We start from the raw sequence: 19,618 nt of genomic DNA, 5'->3' as shown, positions 1-19,618 counted from the left end.
TAATTAGAATTATAGTAAAGACATTCTCATAAAACAGTAAATAATATAGGATAATGAAATAATCAGAAATAAATATTCTTTTTTTTTACACGAGAATTGACAAAAAGTACATGTTTGTGTCCGCGGAAGAACAGAACGAGAAATTACGTGTCTTGATTGGCAGTCGAGTCCGCCTGTCGAGGTAATGGTTAATCCGCGGCGAGTTTTACGGTGATGATGTGACAGTTCGAGGTTAGTGACGTGTTGACGTGCGCGAGATCAATGGCGATTTTAGTTTTATGCGTAATTTGCGTATTACATCGTGGATTACATTGTGAAGGAGAATACGGCTCTGCCTAACTTGAAGAATTTAATATAACATTATGCGTTGTATAATCAGAGATAAGTTACACCAAATTTTCATTTTTTGTGTGAAATAAATACTATGAGATAAGATTAATACTTTGTGTTATTTTTAGTTATTTTGAAAGAAAGAGAGGAAAAAACACTTTATTGAAAATTGAAGTAAAAGAAGAATAGATAAAAGAAAAGAGTGAATGGTGACGAGAAAAATGCTTGGAATTTACAAAGTGCTCGACAGAATATGTGGACTTTAAAGGTATCAAATAACGTAATTTTTCCCCAAATAATTATAGGATGAAATTAACGGTTTATTTTTTGTGTCAGGAAGTATTTGTAGTTATAAGGTTTGTTCTTGGTAACTGCACTGCTGTACTGATGCAATAAGTTAGAATGAGAAAAAATATATTTGTCTTATTCTAACTTGTTGCACCAGTTCAATAGTGCAGAAACAAAGAACAGGCCTATAATTTTATTCTAAAAAATACTATTAGGTGTACAAATAAGTTTCCGCGGTTTTTTATAAAAAATTAGGAATTTATTGTGAAGAAACGGTACATTATGTTTTATTCAAAGTATTTTCCATCACTTGCCACTACTTTTTCCCACCTTTCTGACAGCATTCGGATACCACGTCGGAAGAACTCTTCATCTTTTGACGCTATCCACAAATCTACCCAATTTTTGGTATCTTCATATGATGTGAAGCGCTGCTCAGACAGACCATGTGCCATCGACTGGAACAGGTGATAATCAGAAAGGGCTAAGTCTGGCGAATACAGCGGGTGGGGTAAAACTTCCCAGTTGAGTGTTTTCAAGTATGTTTTTACCGGCGCCGCAACATATGGACGAGCATTATCGTGTTGGAGAATAATTTTGTCTGGAGTAGTAATGGGCGCGTTTTTCCTTGAGTGCCCGACTCAATCTCATTAATTGTGTTTGGTAGAGAGCTCCAGTAATGGTTTTGCTCCAATAATACTGCCAATTCCATGTCTTTGTACACTTTCGGCCTTCCACTGCGTTTTTTGTCCTTCACGTCAAACTCACCATTCTTAAATTTTTTAAACCACTTCTGACAACTTCTCTCACTTAAAGCAGCTTTACCATATGCTTCTAGAAGCAATCAATGCTCCTCAGCTGCAGATTTTTTCAAATTAAAGAAGTAAATCAAAAGTTCCCGCAAATGATGCTTATTCGGCATAAAACTTGACATTTTTGCACGAAAAAAATTACGTGATGCTGATACGGAATCACTAATACTTCAAGGTTATAGTGTTGCCAGATGACGAAACTTGGGATATTACATTTTACATCTGTCAATTTCAATATAATCTTCTGGTGGGGCCATTTTTTGTCAAACCGCGAAAACTTATTTGTACACTTAATAGAAAAATTGTTGGTTGTTATATCAAAATTCTTTTTCTTCTAAGCTGATGTGTGCTGCTGTTGATAAATTTACCAAGATTCATTCCTTTTTAAATTTAGCAAACCATCATAAAGAATTAGCAGTTCAATTCATATCAAAGGGATTATCTGAAGGTGTACTTTTTAGTTTTTGAAGTATGTCATTATCTTATGGCAGGCCAGGTAGAGAGAGAGAGAGAGAGAGAGAGAGAGAGAGAGAGAGAGAGAGGAGAGAGGAGAGAGGGGAGGGGAGGGGGAGAGAGCGGAGGGAGGGAGGGAGGGAGGGAGGGAGGGAGGGAGGGAGGGAGGGAGGGGAGGGAGGGGAGGGAGAGGAGTGGGAGGGAGGTGAGGGGGGATGGAGGAGGGAGGGAGGGAGGGAGGGAGGGAGGGCGGGAGGGAGGGAGGGCGGGGGAGGGAGGGAGGGAGGGAGGGAGGGAGGGAGTGGAGGGCTAGGTGACGGAGGAGGGAGGGAGGAGGTAGGGGAGGAGGGAGGGAGGGAGGGATTGAGGGAGGCAGGGCGGGAGGGAGGGAGGAGGGGAGGGAGGGAGGGGAGGGGAGGGAGGGAGGAGGAGGGAGGGAGGGGAGGGAGGGAGGGAGGGGGGAGGGAGGAGGGAGGGAGTGAGGGAGGGAGGGAGGGAGGGAGTTGAGGAGGAGGGAGGTAGGGAGGAGGAGGGAGGGAGGGGGAGGGGAGGTAGGTAGGGAGGAGTTGGAGGAGGATGGAGGGAATGGAGGGAGGATGGAGGAGGAGAGAGAGAGAGAGAGAGAGAGAGAGAGAGAGAGAGAGAGAGAGAGAGAGAGAGAGAGAGAGAGAGAGAATAGTTACAACTGTTATAATTTTATTTAAAAAAAATATATTGCAAGTGTGTGGCTCTTAAATTCAGATATAGTACAACTATTTCTTTTTTAGATTATTGAAATAACTAAAAAAAGGGAAATCTTGTCTGAAACAACAAAATAACAACAAAGTTACAGATTATAAAGTCACCCAGCTGGTCTGCTGATGACATGGTCTGTAATATCGGAGACATGTTTATGAATACCAAGGATTATCTGTATCTCTTATTGGTCTATTTAATAACTGCTATTGATTCTATATGAGTTGGATATGGATAAGGTATAGAAATATACTGATAAAGCTCTTATTCAAATTAAAAACTAAAAAGTAAGTATTTCAATACTTTGTTGTTCCCGAAACAATTTATTCTAATTCATACAATTCTCTTCATACATTTACAAAGATCACATTCAAAATTTTTAGTTATATTTTTGATTCTCTAACTTATTTTATTGTAAATTGAGGCATACATGAGACGAAAGACTACAAAATGACTACGAATCAATTTCTCAAATATAGAACAACACGTCATATCTTACTTTTCATTTTTTTTGCATTAATATAGCATTATATTTAATTATATTATGGTTAAATTTATAGTTAAATTAATTGTACACACAAAATAAAAGTAATTGTACACTTGTAATTATATTTGTTGTTCTTTTACAGTTATTGATAATAAATCTATTTTGCACATGTTTTAATAAATCTTCTTGGAACATATAAATGGAAAATAAGAATTTATTCTTGTTTCAAGAATATTATAAAACTTGATTGAAGAAGAATTACGTAGGACTCTGGATAGTAATATTTGTTTGAAGTGAATATTCTTGTTTGAAGTATTATATTTACTAAAATTTAAGATATGTTGTACAGATGATCTTTAGGCATCCATATAAACATATTACCCATATTTCAACCTATTACCACGTCATCGGCAGGCCAACTGAGTGGCATTATAGTGTATACTTTGTTGTAATTGTTTCAGACAAGGTTTCATGCTTTTTACCTATTTCAATACATTGAGAATTCAAAAGAATAAACTGTTCACTTTATTCTATTATTTTTTTAAAACATATTCTGTCAGCCATACTGTTAATTCCAAGCCTTGAAGTTAATTATATTATATAATTTTTAGTGTGTACAATATAATATTTAGGAGAAATAATTACACAAAGAAAAAGATAGAGAGAGAGAGAAATAAAATACACACACACGCATATATATGTACGTACATGTTTGTATGCACATATGCACATACGTATATGCATAGGCATATTATTACACAATGTTATTCTCCTCCCTTTCCCTCTCCCTCTCCCTCTCTCTCTCTTTACCCGTTCACTCATTTTTCTTTTTCTACTCTTCTACTTTAAGTTCAAATAAAGTGTTTTTTTTTCTTCTCTTTCTTTTAATATGATAACTAAAAATAAACCATAACACAAAGTATTAACTTATACAAAGTATTAATCTCAGAATATTTATTTCCATAAAAAAATGAAAATGTTTTGTAATATACCGATTGTATAACGCATAATGTTATACTAATCTTCAAATTAAACACAGCTGTATTTTCCTTTATAATGTAATCCACGATGTAATAGGCATATTTTGAAAATGAATTAAAATATAATCAGAAAAGAAACCAAAACCAATATAACTTTGTTTTGTCATTTTAATTTATCTCAGTCTCAATCTTTAATTTGATATGATATGGACTTCAAAATTGTCTTAAGAATCTTCGTATATATTATAAAAAGAAATGAGATACCTGTCACTACAAAATGAGTAAAACTACAACAAAATTACTAAAAAAAAAAGGTATAAAAAAGCACCAAGTATATGCACGCAAGAAACGCCCTTAAAAATCCGTTCTTGTACAAAATAATTTTAATTTGACACTACAAATATATGAAATTTTAATGAAATTATTTTTTCCCAAAAAAGAACAAAAAATATTTATCTACAAAAGTAATGATATGAAGAAAATGCGTCAACTATGAAAATGGATGTTTATATAAACTAAAACATGTATTTTTACATGATAATACTTGGCGCTTTTTAAATACTTTTTTTTAAAAAGGTATTTTTTATAATAAGTTTTTTTAGATCGTTTTTAACCTTTAGTCCGAAGCCCGAAAGCCACTTTAGTGGGTTTGAACTGTTTTAGTCAATTTTATACAGTTTTTTGGTCTCAATTAACTTAATTTTTATTTTAAAACACTTTTATATGTTTTTGTACCACAATTATTATGTATTTCAAATATTCTTGTTTGTAAAATAAATTGATATAAAACAAGTGATGCATTTTTTTATTCCAACCATATAAATATATTAAAAATGTTTTTACGAGTTATTTATGAAATATTAACTTAATTTTTTGTTTAAACAATTATTCTTACGATATTTATTATTTAATCAGCAAAAGTAAAAATGAAAGATGAAACATGTATGAATTTTCTACTTCAGCCTGGAAGCAATTACAGTGGCGCGAGGGGGATGGAGGGTCAGCATTTTTAATCCAATGACATGGATGAAAAAATTCTAGTACTAATAACAAAAAATTCGGTCAAAACATGTCGGGCTTGTAAAGGTTAATGATTTTTGTTAGCATTATTATCAAATTTAATCAAGTTGATATATTATTTTTAGCTTTAGTTTACATTTGTATTTTAATTCTAACTACTCATACAACCATGCAGTTAATAGAAGTGAAAAAAATTACTTGATAATTGATATAGAAATATTATCCCTAGAACGGTATACTTGTTTTTTTTTACCTCAGTTATACTGGGTTAAAAATGTAACCCATTCTTTCCCAAACATGCTGCATTGAACAAATTAACTGAAATTAATATTGTGCTACATGAATCTCTTCGTCTTTCTATGACGAAGACAATGGTGTACTTTACAGTAATATTAATTATCATGTATGTCAATACGTTAAAAATTAATGTAAACAAAAAAAGGGATGAAAAATTTGCAAAAATGATTTTTTTGAAAATTTATCGTATTTTTGTCAATTTTTAACGAATTTAAAAAAACCAAACAGTTTTAGAAAGATAAAAGATAGATCTAGAACTGGGATAAAATGGATTTTAGATATTGTTTAAAAAGAACAATTATTTTGACAAATAAGTTGGAAAAATAATAGTTAAAAAAAGAAAAACTATATAAAGACAATAAATGTTTTTTATTTTGCTATAAAATTTTAAAAAAATATTTTTTTTAAATATAGAATATATTACTAAAGTAAAAAAGTTATTAAAATATCATGACTTAAAGCGGCATTCGCCATACTATATTGTACTGTGGTTTTTACACACAGAAAGTTGTATCAATCTTTCTATAGCGAGTGCCTGTTCGAACGAAATGTAAACATGTAGGGTCTAAGCGGCGATTTTTTTATAAAAGTAATTATAATAGCGGCATCGGCTGATAGATCTCGTGGCGTCGACATCGGCTACAGGGGGTCGATTCTGTATTTCTGAAGAAAGTGAAAATGTGAAAAGTGAGTAGCACTGTCTCCATTGATTGGTGTATACTTTTAGGATTAACGATATACACCAATCACTGTTGTTCACTTTTCACATTTTCACTTCTTCAAAAATACAAAATCGACCCCCGATCTCGCGGCGTTGACATCAGCCATAGATCTTGCAGCATCTTAGATCGAATGACAAAGACGCGGAACCACCGAAAACAATCGCGGTTTGCTCTTGGAAGGAATAAACACGAAAAACACCATATATGTAATACTTCTATATGGCCATTTCCTGTAGGTGGAAGCGAAAACATCACGGTGCAGACATCATTTTCTCTTTGTCTATTTGTGTACTTTATTCGCGATGCGCACGTGCGAATGGTTAAATTACTGGGCTGATTTCCTTTTTGTTAACTTTCAGAGGACCGGAAAAACCGATATATCGGCCCATACTGAAAATCATTTTTTCATAGATGTAAGACATATACAAGCATTTTAGTGTACATACACCGACAGAAATGATGTCCCTCGGAGTCCAGCGCGGCGATCACCCACATACACGAAGCGCCGTACGCGTTACTAGGCGCGCGGTGAAGTGGAGACGCGGAGGGGCAAAAAAAGTGGGCGATCGCGCCGCTGTTGCATCCTTTAACAACGCCACACGCTCAAGAAGGATAGAGTTATGATGAGCGAGAAGACGTAATACCGATTTGCTGGTGTCCATATCTGTTTCACTTGCACTCAATACTAATGACGTTTTTCACTTGAGTGCGAGTGAAACGGATATTGGACACCAGCGAATCGGTATCACGTCTTCTTACTCATCATAACTCTATCCTTCTTGAGCGTGTGGCGTTGGTGAAGGATGCAACACCGGTGCAATCCCCAATTTTTACGCCGAGGGACACCATTTCTGCCGATGCGTGTACATGACACATTTATACACACAAACACACTTTTATACATGCAAATATACACACATATGCACATTTATAGACATAAATTATAAAAGAAATTTGTGCAGATCGACTATGCTCCAAACTGAATTGACATTTTTTAGAGTAAAAAAATAATATAAAAATAAAAATTAAAAATAATTTTAAAAAAAGTTTGAAAAAATTAAAAAATGTTTAAAGAAAACAAAAAAAAACTACAAAAAAGGCTACGTAAACTTTTTATGTCCACGTTGTTAACGCCGGGTAATGCTAAAGGAGAGTTATGATTTTGAATGTTTCACATTTTTTAGGACAATAATGAAGTTAGGAGTAAAAAATTTCGAAATTTGACGTTACTGTTGTATTCAGTGACCCCGAAAACCCTTATATAAATTTTATTTGCAAAATTAAAATTTTTTAATTTTTTCCTTTTGAGCGTCAGAAAACTGATATATCGGGACGGGGACTGGGGGCGGCTCGGGTGAAACGGGCGCACAGTATAAAACGGACACTACCAATCAGATTGCTAAATTAGAGTTAGGATAAATTTATATAATTTGATTGGTGGTATCTGTTTTGCCTTGTGCGCATCTGGGATTCACTCATCGGCTCAATCCATGATCGGAACTGTGTATATAATAAACCCACGATATAAGACACAAGTTTGGGTCATTTTCAAGGAAAGTTCTAAGATTTCAAATTCCGGTCCTCTAAAGATTAAGATTTACCCATATTTCTTTTTACTTATACATAGTATCAGAAAATTACAGCAAATTATGAAACTTTTTTTATTTATAACTTGTTAACGAGCGCAGGTTAAAATCTCTTGAATATTACTCAGGAGTGACCTTGACAACATATGTTAAGATCAAAGTCATTGGAGCTGGGTCCTCTTTTGTTAAGGTTTACCATAATTTTTGCTATAAAATTTTTTCCGGTGTTTGAACACAATGCATACACAAACATCATTTGGGGTATAAACGTACCCCATTTTACTTTATATCTGTACTGTTTGGAGGCTAATGACGTTCTGATGCCAGCTAGTAATATTTAATAAATTAAATATTACATCAATATGTGAATAATAACATAAGACTTATGTTATTATTCACATATTGGTATGTAATATTTAACTTATTAAAATACATAACCAACCCAAATTATTTGCTTATAATTTTACTATTATATAATTGCACAATTATATAAGCTACGTAACTTATAATTTTTTTTAGCTGCCTTTAGTAACTTGAAGAAATCTGAATTTTTCAAGGATCTTTTATTTTCTCAGCCTGAAACTTCTGTGGCAGCAGCTTTGAGCAAAATCAACACTATTCTTGTCAATGTAAAGCAGGTAATATTTATTTATATTTTATATAATGTTAAAGATTATGATGTGGTAGTTTCGCTGTCACGACGACCAGCGTCCCTCCCTCGTCACAGGCTGCGAATTCGCGCCGGACGGAAAAGCGAGAGCCGATCAAAAGATCTCCCGGGGGAATCGCAACGACAATAGAATAATTAGGCTTAAGTATTTTACTTTCTTTTTGGTAACGAGACGAGCACCTCACCGCGTGATCCGCGAGGAGTTTAGAGGAGAAACAGGCAAGTGCGGAAAAAGGCGAACCAGAGGAATTTCACCGACCCGTCTAGCAACGAAAGCCAAGGATTGTCGGAGGAGCGAGGCGAGCGGGCGGAGCACGAGCGAGCGCATCGAAAAGCGGGAAAACCGAGGCCGGCAGAGGAAAAATCGGCGTCCCGGCTGATAACCGAACGGCGAGCACACTGGAGGCTGTGGCATGGAGGCCGTGAAATCGCCCCCGCGGGATGCGGAACACTCGTGAGAAACAGATGGCGGCGAGGACCGCAGAGAGGCGCCGGAGCGTGCCGGCGGAAAATTCTATCTTCGCAGGGGTCCCATGGGGCCCCCAGAAGAAGTAGAACGCTCACGATCCTGCGGACACAGGACTGCTCGCCCTGCTGTGATTGAGGCCACGTGATGCACGAGGGCCAACGCGCAACCCCTAGTGGGGATTTGCGACGTCGATCCCCTATGCTGTTGCGTGTATGCGTCCGATCCGAGAGTGTGCCTCTGAGAATTTGGCGGGTTTAGCAATATTACCGGAGAGGTAACGGCGTGATACATCTTCCCAGAGACGGCGACCTGGTGACGGAGGAGCGACGGCAGCCAGGAAAGTTATCGGTGAGGTGGCCCGTTTATTCGCGACATCTGTTGTAAAGCCACTGGCCCGCGAGCCACCCCGTTTTCTGCGTCCGACGTAGTGTTAGTGTTGCGTCAGCTGCAGAACGACCTCGCGATTTTGGTGAATAGTCGGATTTAAGCGAGAGGGGCTGTATCGCGTCGGGTAAGCTAGTCGTTTTTCGCGTGCGAATTGAGGCTGCCTGTGGTGAATTTTTGTGAATTGACGTGCCGTCGAGCACGTCTGGCGCCCAATCCGGTCGTTTGTGTCCAGCCGAGATTTGCGCGCAAGAAATTAGGCACGTGGGCCGTTCCGGTCCTCGGTATTTCATTCGTGTCTGTCTTCTCTCTTTTTTGCTCGCGATTTTTTCCCGCGCGGAGGAAAAAGTCGTGACAAGGTATATTACACGTATTTTTAGAATAATGGAAAAATTACAGATTATTGCATGTTGCATTTGAAAAAATTACAAGAAATTTATAATGAAGAGATATTTTTAAAGACCTTTGCAAAATTTTATAAAACATTTCAAATATCTTAAACAGGGTGATAATTATAATTGACACAATGCGTGTATAAAAGTGAACTAGCTAATGCGTGGAGAGTTGGCTACACGCAGCAGTGTTTAGGGTCGTAGCACAGACTTTTGCATAACGCATAGAGCATGACGCATAAGCAAATCAATCAATCAGTCATCTATTTCCCTCCCCAGAAATAAAGGTCTTTGATTGATTGATTTTCTCATGCGTTATGCAAAAGTCTGTATCCGGGTCCTCGAAGATCTGCCTTTTCAGAAAAAATATTTCGAACAGAAAAGCGATGGTGTACTTAGTGACCTTAACCTTGACACAGGGGTCAACTTTTTGATTAAGATTAATTAAGATGTTTTGTATACTGAAATGTTAGCGTTAACCTTTTTTGACTTTGAGATTTAACCTTTAAGGTCAAGGGAAGGTCAGTTAGATGACTTCTCATCATCCCATAACTTTTATCTAGAACCATTCTGTTACTAGGCAAATCTTCGAGATTATGTGTAAGGGAGTTCTGAATAAATAAAGTTGGTTTATACATTCAAAAAATGGTTTATACATTCAAGGGATGGTTTTCGTCCTTAAAATACTTTATTTGCCGAAACAAAAAAACACGGATTTAATGTTTTTTGATGCTTCATAAGTGTGCAAAATTTCAAAATAATCGGTGATTGACAGTTGGCTAGTGTTACTTGTGAGTGTGGAAATTTCACACTTGAAATTTGACTAATTTGTTCCAAAATTATTTATGAATTATGACAAGAGCTACCGCCATGAACTGTAACATTATATGGTCGGGGTAGCCAAAAAAACTGTAACAAATTTTTATAAAATGAAGCCTTTAATTTGTTAAAAATTCAAATTCCTTAATTTATCAAACCAACGAATAGTGTTACTGCAAGACAAGTTTAAATCAAATTTCTTTACATTTGTTTTGAATTTGTTTTGCACTAACACTATATGTCATTCGTTGGTTTGTTAAATCAAGAAATTTTATTTTTCAACAAATTAAAGGCCTCATTTTATAAAAATTTGTTAGTTGTTTTTGGCTACCCCTCTTAACCTACCTACCTAACCGATAGCAGAACTCCACACTCGGAATTTTACTAAGTTGCTAGCTCCGCTTGTGTCAATGTCAGATACTCTGCATACATTTCAAATACATAAAATATTCATTTTGTCATAAACATATTATTAAAAGATTGCACAAACATTTCTCAAGAGAACCTCTTAGATGTTGTAACGCACTTTTTGACATAGCTTCTATAGATGATTAGGATTTGTGTAAGAATAATTCTAAACTAGGAGAAACTTTTGTATGGTTCATAGTTTGAGATATTTTATACTTTATGTTAAAATATGCCAGAGTAAATTGTAAAATAACTCATAAACTATTGATTTGTTGACAATTTTATTTTAATACTTTTTTGTGCAGAATGATCAGGAAAATTTTATTATGCAAAAAAATTATATAGTTTTATTTAAAAAATGGCGATAATATTCATATGATCTTGAAATATAGAATTTTTTTAAAAATTAGTTTTACTATTATTTGTCCTTCAAACCATACAACTTTTGTCTCTAACGTTTTTTGCTAGCATAATTTCCTTTTAAGATTTTTTTGGATATTTATTGGAGACTCACATCTTTCGAGACGTCAATTAAATTAGCCAATATTATATGTTATTGTATTTAATGTATTATGTCAAAACTTTGAAACAAATAAATAAACGTTTTGATCTGTAATCAGATTATTATCAATATTAATGATACCATCATGAAACTCAGACTTAATACAAACATGAACCGTAAATAACACAGGCACACAAAAAAAAGTGGTTGGTCCGGCGGACTAGACTAGTCAATCCTTATGTATTTCGACCCGCTGAATCCGAATCCAAGATCAGAATTTCCGAATTGGCTCATTTTTTCCTAACCTCAAAAAAAAATTTTTTTTAAATCTTGGTCCGGCCAATTGAGCAATTCTGACCTTAAATTTGGATTTAGTGGGTCAAAATACATAAAAATAGACTATTTTGGTCCGCCGGACCAACATAAAAAAAAATTTTTTTTTGAGGTTAGAAAAAAATGAGCCAATTCGGAAATTCTGATCTTGGATTCGGATTCAGCGGGTCGAAATACATAAGGATTGACTAGTCTAGTCCGCCGGACCAACCACTTTTTTTGTGTGTGCCTGTGTAATTAATACAAAAAATTTAAGTCGAACGCAACATAGAACTTAACAATTTTCTTTCAGTTATAACTGAGGTGAAACGGTATAGATAGCAGAGATCAGAACGTCCAGTAATAGAAGTCAAAAATTTGAAAAACATAAGAGTCGAGGACGGTAAAAGTTTGGTAATTACGTGTTCCATTCTTTGTCAGGTGAAAATAGACAGTAAAAAACGACCAACTTTTTAGTATTATGTGTTAATGTTGTAATTGTTAACTGAGATAGAAACGTGTTGTAAGCCGATTACAACCATATCTATTATAATTGCGACACGCATCTTTCGAAAGACGTTGCAAGAAGCACCTCTTTCGAAAGACGCACAAGAATCCGCCGCGCTCACAGAAGTCCCAAGTAACTTCCGTGAGATTACAACAGCGCGCTCGGAAGCAGTCTGCATTGCCCTAGAAATAGGCTCTACGCTGCAAAATCAAACCGCAAGGCTACCGCGTTTCGATGTCGAAACGTTTAGCCTCGCGGAAGCTACCGACGCCCGGTCACTGGCCCCCGAAATTGCGCCAGATATCATAATATATAAACGTGACCACGCCGTGACCGAGCGGAGAGTATCATAACAGCGACCGAGCATTGTCGCATACCGTAAACCTTATCGTGAGTGTTACGTGACATCAACACAGCTGACTGTAAGCGCAAGAGAAAGAAATAAAGACAACGAACAAGCAAGTAAGAAGCGTCTTCTTTTCTTTCATACACCGAGCTGAACCTTCACCCTTTGGGTCCTAACCCTTAAGGCAGGACGAATCCCAACTACCGACGGGAAAGAATTCCCAAAACGAGCAAACGCTCACAACAAACGCAATGAAATAAAAATTAATGCTTGCATGGTAGTGCTGTATTTAAGGGGTTACACCTACCTAGCAGGTCAAAAAAATCGATTTTTTTTCACATTTACTTGAAGCTTCAAGTTTCGAGAATATATCCTGAAAGTTTTATGTCAATATCTGCAAAAATCGCGGAATTACAGAGAGTTGAGTGAAACGGAATCAAGCATTCGAGTGCTCGAATTCTACTACCTGACGCGGCCAGACGTCCGAAAGTTACAACCCGCACGAATACAGTATTTTCCTATGTTTTGGGAGGCACTGGTACTGGTTTTGTGTCTCATTGTTCATTGTTATCTTATATGGCCTCGGAATTGCCGACTAAAGGTAAAGTGCAAAATTTGGCTGTTAACAATAGTAGAATAAACTTTAAACTTTAAACGCATTTTTCTCGAAACCCTGTTTTCAAAGACGGTGACCACGAGATGTAAAAAACCAATCGATGGATCGTTCTCAAATTTTTACACAATACTCTCAAAAACATTTTTTCATCGGTGACGATCTATTTTTTTGTCGATCTTTATTTAAAATAAAAAATAATTAAATTTTTTTGCTATTTTTAAATTTTAATTTTAACTCGTCACCATTTTGTAACAAACGATAAATCGACAATCGGTGACTGTCACCGACAAACCACTACTGTTAGCTTAAAATAAAAACCATTTGGTTTTTTGTTTCAAATGGATTAGGCAGCAGAGTGGTCACTGCAAAATGCGTTTTTCCAAACCTCGATGTGTGCCGGCGGCCATGTTTTTCTTTCCGTCATCATTAAAAAAAAATTTTTATATTGTCAAAACATAAGTCAATAATTACACAAAATTTTATTTAATTCCCACAACTTTAGCAGGAATAAAATGTCAAAATTAGGCTTGTTTTTCTAGGTTGGTGTACCCCCTTAAGAACGTGTGCTTCCTAGGTGGAAAGAGACCAACGATTTAAATGAAACGAAACAAACGTGATCCTTGGAGTCAAAAACAAGAGCGATGCGTATTGTAGGAGAAAGATAAAAGCAAAGAGATAAAGAGGAAGGTAGGGGGAGGAGGATAAAGTAGAGGGTAAAACAAGAAAGGGATAGACCAAGACAGTTAAGAATAAAAATAAAATAGAATTAGTTAATTAAAATTAATTAAATTGACGGAGGAATCAGGCAGAGTAGCAATTAAACCACGCTTTAATTGTAACATACATTTTAATATTTAATATTAGTTATCACTTGTATAATACAATACGTCGTTCGTTAATAAAGGACAAACGTCCTGATATAAAAAGAAAAGACTATCGTCCGTATCGTCCGTGTACACTCGTGAGATGACACCGAAGAAGTGCGAGCAAACACGCAGGGCCGCACAAAGGGCCAAAGGCGTAGTGGTGGGGAGAGCAGGACGAGACACGCTGCATGAAAAACGTTGTGGGCGTGCAATATGAATAGTATTATTCCAACATAAATAAAATTAAATAAATTATAATAAATAAAATAAATTTGATGTGAGTGACATATAACGATAAAAGGTGTCAATAACACGCTGACGTAAGTTGGCCGGGCGCATTGCACCGCGCAATTCGCCGGATAATTAACACAATTACCTTAAACAACACTTGCTGTCTAAGCAAAAGATTGGACAACTGATCGATTTAGCGTAATCTCTTCCCTCTACAGCGAAATATCGAAATGATTTAATATATAAACCGTTAAAAGCAAGCGAGGGACGGGTTAATCAGTCGGGTTAATCCAAGTCTAACATATGACACTCTATTTTGCGAGGTCGTGTATTTCCGACGCGAATCGTTATACACAACCACGGCACTCTGCTTTGCGGGGTTGTGGCCTAACTACGTTATTGTAATCGGAGAATATTATAATAATAACAATAACAATAATAATAATAATAATAAGACCTTATTGCTTAGTACAAACAGCCAGAACACAGTAAAGAAAAAAAATACAGAAAACGTACTAGCAACAGGAAGGGCTACAAAGAATGTTGCTTTGAAGCCTCCCAGAAACACATGTTATGCAAAAGAGGAACAGAAGCAAACGCTAAGCGCTAGAGTTTAAGGTAAAATATAAAAAGTCGCACAATATTCGTATAAAGGAGTCTGTCTCAGAGAATCATTAAATAAAAATTAATACAAGATATAAATAAGATGCAAAGTAAATAAACGAGTTTAAAAATTGAGGGAAAAGGAGGACGATGAAATGAAACAAGCAGCTTCCATGCGAAAAGAAAGGAGAAAGAAAGAAGATTTTATGGACAATGAAAGCTGATTATAACAGCACACTGCAGCATATGAGAAGGAGGCACGAAATTTAGAGGAGCGATGAGAAGGGAAGAAAAGAAGGTAATGGTGACGAGTGTCAGGTGCGGAGGATGAGTGGAGTTCGGAAGTGAGCTGAAGAAGAATTCTCCGTACGCCTAAGGTACGGAGGAGAATTAGTACGAAGAAAAGAGAAAATAAGACAGCACAGGTGGAGAAGCCTACAGCGAGGACGCATTTTAAGCCAGCCAGAACTATCGAAGAGAGGAGTAAGGTGATCGAATTTACAGATATCATAAGAAAAACGAAGACATGAGTTTTGGACACGCTGAATACGTTTAGATAATTATTGGGCAGATGCATAAACAACATCGGCATAGTCGATCAGCAAGGGAACAATCATGGACTGGGAAACAAGTTTTTAAGAAGACGAGAGGATGTGACGGAAAGGATAAAGGAGGCGCAACCGAGAGAAAGCAGAACGACATTTAGCAGTGACATGAGGTTTAAAGGACCAGGAGGAATCGAGATGTACACCAAGGAGTTTAACAGAAGAAGAGCGAGGGATAGATGAAGAGTTAAGGAAGATGTTAAAAGCTTGTAGACGAGACAGAAGAGCAGGAGAGCCAGCGATCAGGAGGAAGGATTTCGAGGATTTCAAGCAAAAGCCATTAGAAGACGCGCAGTTGGCAACGATAGCAAGATCTTTGTTCAATCTGGAAGAGTCGGATAAGGCATCTGAAGGAGGGGAAGAGCTGGGAAGAATGACGTCATCTGCGTACATAAACAGCTGCGAAGAAGAGAGATGGAAGACAGGTCGGAGACAAATATGTTAAAAAGAAGTGGGCCAAGAATAGAACCTTAAGGAACGCCTGTCACGACATGATGAAAAGAGGATAACAAGGGAAGTGGGTTATAGACAAGGACTTGCTGCGAACGATTGGTAAGTGTTTGGGATTCGAGACTCTTGGTGAAGACTCGAGTTCTAAACATACGGTTTTCAATATTTAATATTTATCGTGGTGAAGCGTCGTGCCAGTGGAGTTCGACATCCGGTACAACAACACATACCGCAACATCAATTGTTTCGAGCCGTGATCTTCGAGTTCCACTGGCGCGTCGGAGTCGCGTGATCGAGTCATGATCATTGGATGCTGCGCGTCTTTCCTAGATTCGTATTCTCCCACCTATTATTGGTGAGAGTTTGAGCGATCCCTTGCTGGGCGACGAAAGTCAGTCGTCTTTTTCGCTCGCTAGCGCTTTTTAAATTATTTGCTCTGTAACTTTTCACAGTCGCGCAACTCGCGGTAAGAGTTTCCATTGGAGAACGCTGATGTGATACGCAATATTAATTAATGAGGAATTAATTGATTTGTTATGAAGTATCAGTTTGTGACGCGAAAATTAGGAGAAGCGACGGGTAACTCGCGCTCGCGATAGTACGTCTGCCTCGCGGCTTTACGTGCGTCGCCCGCGGTCAAGATATCCGATCCGACGGGTTGTGACACCTCACGCTCGGCAAGATTTCCGTCGCGGCTACGAACGGCAGATTGCTCTCGTACTCAGGGAAGATTTCCGGTTGTTCAATCAATTCGTTGCTCCTCCGTGACGTTGCAAACATTACTGTATTGTGATATTTTTGGTGCCTGTAATACTAATAAACGCAATCTGGCAACACAATTTTACTCAGTCTACAATTTTGTTCTCTGTGCGTTTGCCTATTCCTCCGAATTTACGGATTTGCGCAACGAGTACTCCGCGCTCATCACTGAGCTGTTCCGGCATCTCGTGCTATCGATCGTGCTCGCCATTGATTTCGCGCGTACAGTAAGGAAGGAGCAAGGCAAGGATACAGCAGAGCTTGGCGAGTAGGAAGTCGTGGTTTATAGTGTCGAAGGCGTTGGTAAGATCAAGGGCAACAATGGCCGAATGATGACTTGAATCGAAGCCACGCAAAACACAGTCGGAAAGGTGGAGTGCTATGCATACGACAAAAGCCCGACTGATACTCCGGAAGGATAGTAGACGTCTCGATGAATGAACAAAGTTGCGTATGACAAATACGTTCTAGTAACTTAGAGAGGAAGGGAGGGAGGGATATAGGACGGAAAGACGAGAGAGAAGACGGGTTTCGAGTTTTTGGAATAGGGAGGATAATTGAGTACTTCCAAAAGGTAGGAAAGATGCAAGTGGATAGCGCAGTATTTAAAATATGGAAAAGGGCGTTTAAGCAGTTAGGAAGACAGAGAAGAAGCATTCTGCCGGAGATGTCAACGGGACCAGAGAATGTGTTTGAGGCGAATGTGTTTGAGGCGAATGTGTTTGAGGATATTGAACAACTCATGAGAAGAGATAGGCGAGAAACTGAAATTTTCGGGGACAGTAGAAAGAGGGGAAGATAGGCAAGACAATAGATCAGGTGGAGGACCGTGAGCCACCAAAAATGGAAAGGTTACAACAAAAATGACGGGGAGAGACAGACAGACAGACAGACAAAGCGTTTATTATCATTCTAGAGCAGGCCCTCTAAGAACGTTAAGAGAGAATACAGTGAAGAGCGCAAGAGTGATAATACAATACAAGATACATTAAAGAACAGAATATGAAAGTTTAAAATTAAGAGTACCGGCGCAGAAGGATTGAAATATACGTAATTACAAGTGCCGAAAAAATCTTATGTACAAAATTAAATTGAGAATAATACAGATTTTTGAGTATTACAGAAATAAAGGAAAATATGTGAAATTGTTTTAGCGTATGCGCATTAATGACAAAGTGATAGACGATATAAAAAGTAATATTAAAAATAAAAATTGGGATAAGAATTGATGGATGATGAAATTGCATAAGTGTGCATGACATTTCGCGACCCGACTGTCAAGTGATTGTATGAGTGAGAGGGTTCGCAGGTTGTAAGTGTGCTCCGATTACGCTGATTGACCGGAAGGTCAGACGAAGATCAAACAAACTAGAGCCGGACCGACGCGCCATCTCCCCGCAGATGACTGAAGAGCCCCCGCCGAAACGAAGGCAATGAATCCGATGTTCTGATGGCGATAGGGAGAGAGTTCCAGGAAGAGGAAGCAACGTAGCAGAAGGATTGCTGATAGGTGGAAGTTCTGCATTGGGGGATGATAAGATCGTATGGTGAGATCCGGGATATGGAACGGGGGGGCGATGCAGGGACGAAAGTTGCACGCAAGGTAAGGACAGCCTGATCGAAGGACAGAGAAAAGTAGACAACTGGCGAGATAGGCTCTCCTGTCATCCGCGGTCAGCCATCCCAAGGTCCGATAGTGGTGAGAGATATGTTCATCTCTCCGCAGGTTGAGGATGAAACGAACGCAGGCGTTCATTAGTCGCCTCAGTTTAAGCCGCTGCTGACCGGTCAGGTCAGAGAGCACGGCTGAGCAATAGTCAAACAACGGGAAGATCAGCGATGTCACAAGTCGCGTGCGCATTGATGTTGTGAGGCAGTTTTGGTGGTATTTCAATCGCCATAAAGCTCCGGTTACTTTGTTTGACGTCTCTCTGACCTGCTCGGCCCAGATGAGATTGCTGGAAATCTGTACACCTAGATTGGTCGCATGGTCGACGAAATTTATCGGAGTCCCGTTAATGCTCAAACTGAGGCGACCGTCCCCGCGCATGGACTTCACGTACCGAGTGCTACCCATAAGAAGCGCCTTGGTTTTATTAGCGTTGAGAGTGAGGCCATTGCGAGCCGACCAGCGAGGCGATGTCACTCCTGACGCGACTGAGAGCAAGATCGAGGTCACGAGGAAGGAAGTGCATGTATATTTGCAGATCATCTGCATATCGTAGGTGATGACAGTGGGAGATGATGTGTTGAATGTCGTCGATAAAGATGGCAAAGAGAAGCGGGCCGAGGATGGAGCCTTGGGGGACGCCCGCTAGAACGGGAGCCCATGAAGAGGGCCCGTCGACAGCTCGCACCCTTTGGTATCTGCCGGTGAGATAGGATTTGAACCAGTGTAGCGCTGGATTGGACAAACGGAATTTGGTTAACTTATTTAAAAGAAGGTTGTGGTGGACGGAATCGAAGGCCTTGGAAAAATCAAATAAGATGAGGAGGGTGACCATCCTCTTGTCCACCGCTAGCCTGACATCGTCGAGCTTAATCAGCGCGGTCTGGGTACTATTACCCCGTCGGAAGCCGGTCTGAAAGGAATCTAGCGGGCAATGAAGAGATAGATGGGATGAAAGTTGGTCATGGATTATGCGCTCAAGGACTTTGGAGAGGAAGCAAAGGAGGGAGATGGGGCGGAAGTCGGAGAGGGCTGAGGGATTTTTAATTTTTGGGAGAGGGATGACGTGCGAATATTTCCAGAAGGAAGGGAAAATTGAGGTGTTTAGGGATGAGTTGAAGAGGTCTAGGATTACGGGGAAGGTTACAGGAAGGCTATCCAGGAGCAGCCGACGGTTGATATCGTCAGGGCCGACAGCGTTGGAATGACATTTTATGAGAGCATTCCGCAGGTTATCAGGAGTGATGTGTTTGAAATAGAAAGTGGAGGGGTTTGAGAGAGTGGAGAGGAGTGAGACAG

The 19,618-nt window shown here is 38.5% G+C and overlaps 1 protein-coding gene across 11 annotated transcripts in view; it reads left to right on the top strand.

Moving 5' to 3' along the window:
- Window positions 1-19,618, top strand: part of LOC105837251 (DNA excision repair protein ERCC-1-like) — a 199,889-nt gene that overhangs the window by 18,937 nt on the left and 161,334 nt on the right. For 8 of the 11 annotated variants that reach the window (XR_004964808.1, XR_004964810.1, XM_036292872.1 and 5 more), the window contains exon 3: window positions 8,230-8,348. The exons of 1 other annotated variant lie outside the window; for it this stretch is intronic. Coding sequence is in view for 8 of the 10 variants with exons in the window: in XM_036292872.1 (XP_036148765.1) it covers window positions 8,230-8,348 (119 nt within the window). In the remaining 2 variants the exon portion in view is untranslated. The remainder of the gene's footprint in view (window positions 1-8,229; window positions 8,349-19,618) is intronic. 2 more of the 11 variants (XM_036292877.1, XM_036292861.1) reach the window with 1 other exon arrangement.

Source organism: Monomorium pharaonis, chromosome 1, assembly GCF_013373865.1.
Source record: "Monomorium pharaonis isolate MP-MQ-018 chromosome 1, ASM1337386v2, whole genome shotgun sequence".
NCBI lineage: Eukaryota > Metazoa > Arthropoda > Insecta > Hymenoptera > Formicidae > Monomorium > Monomorium pharaonis.
This window is presented reverse-complemented; position numbering and strand designations above follow the sequence as displayed.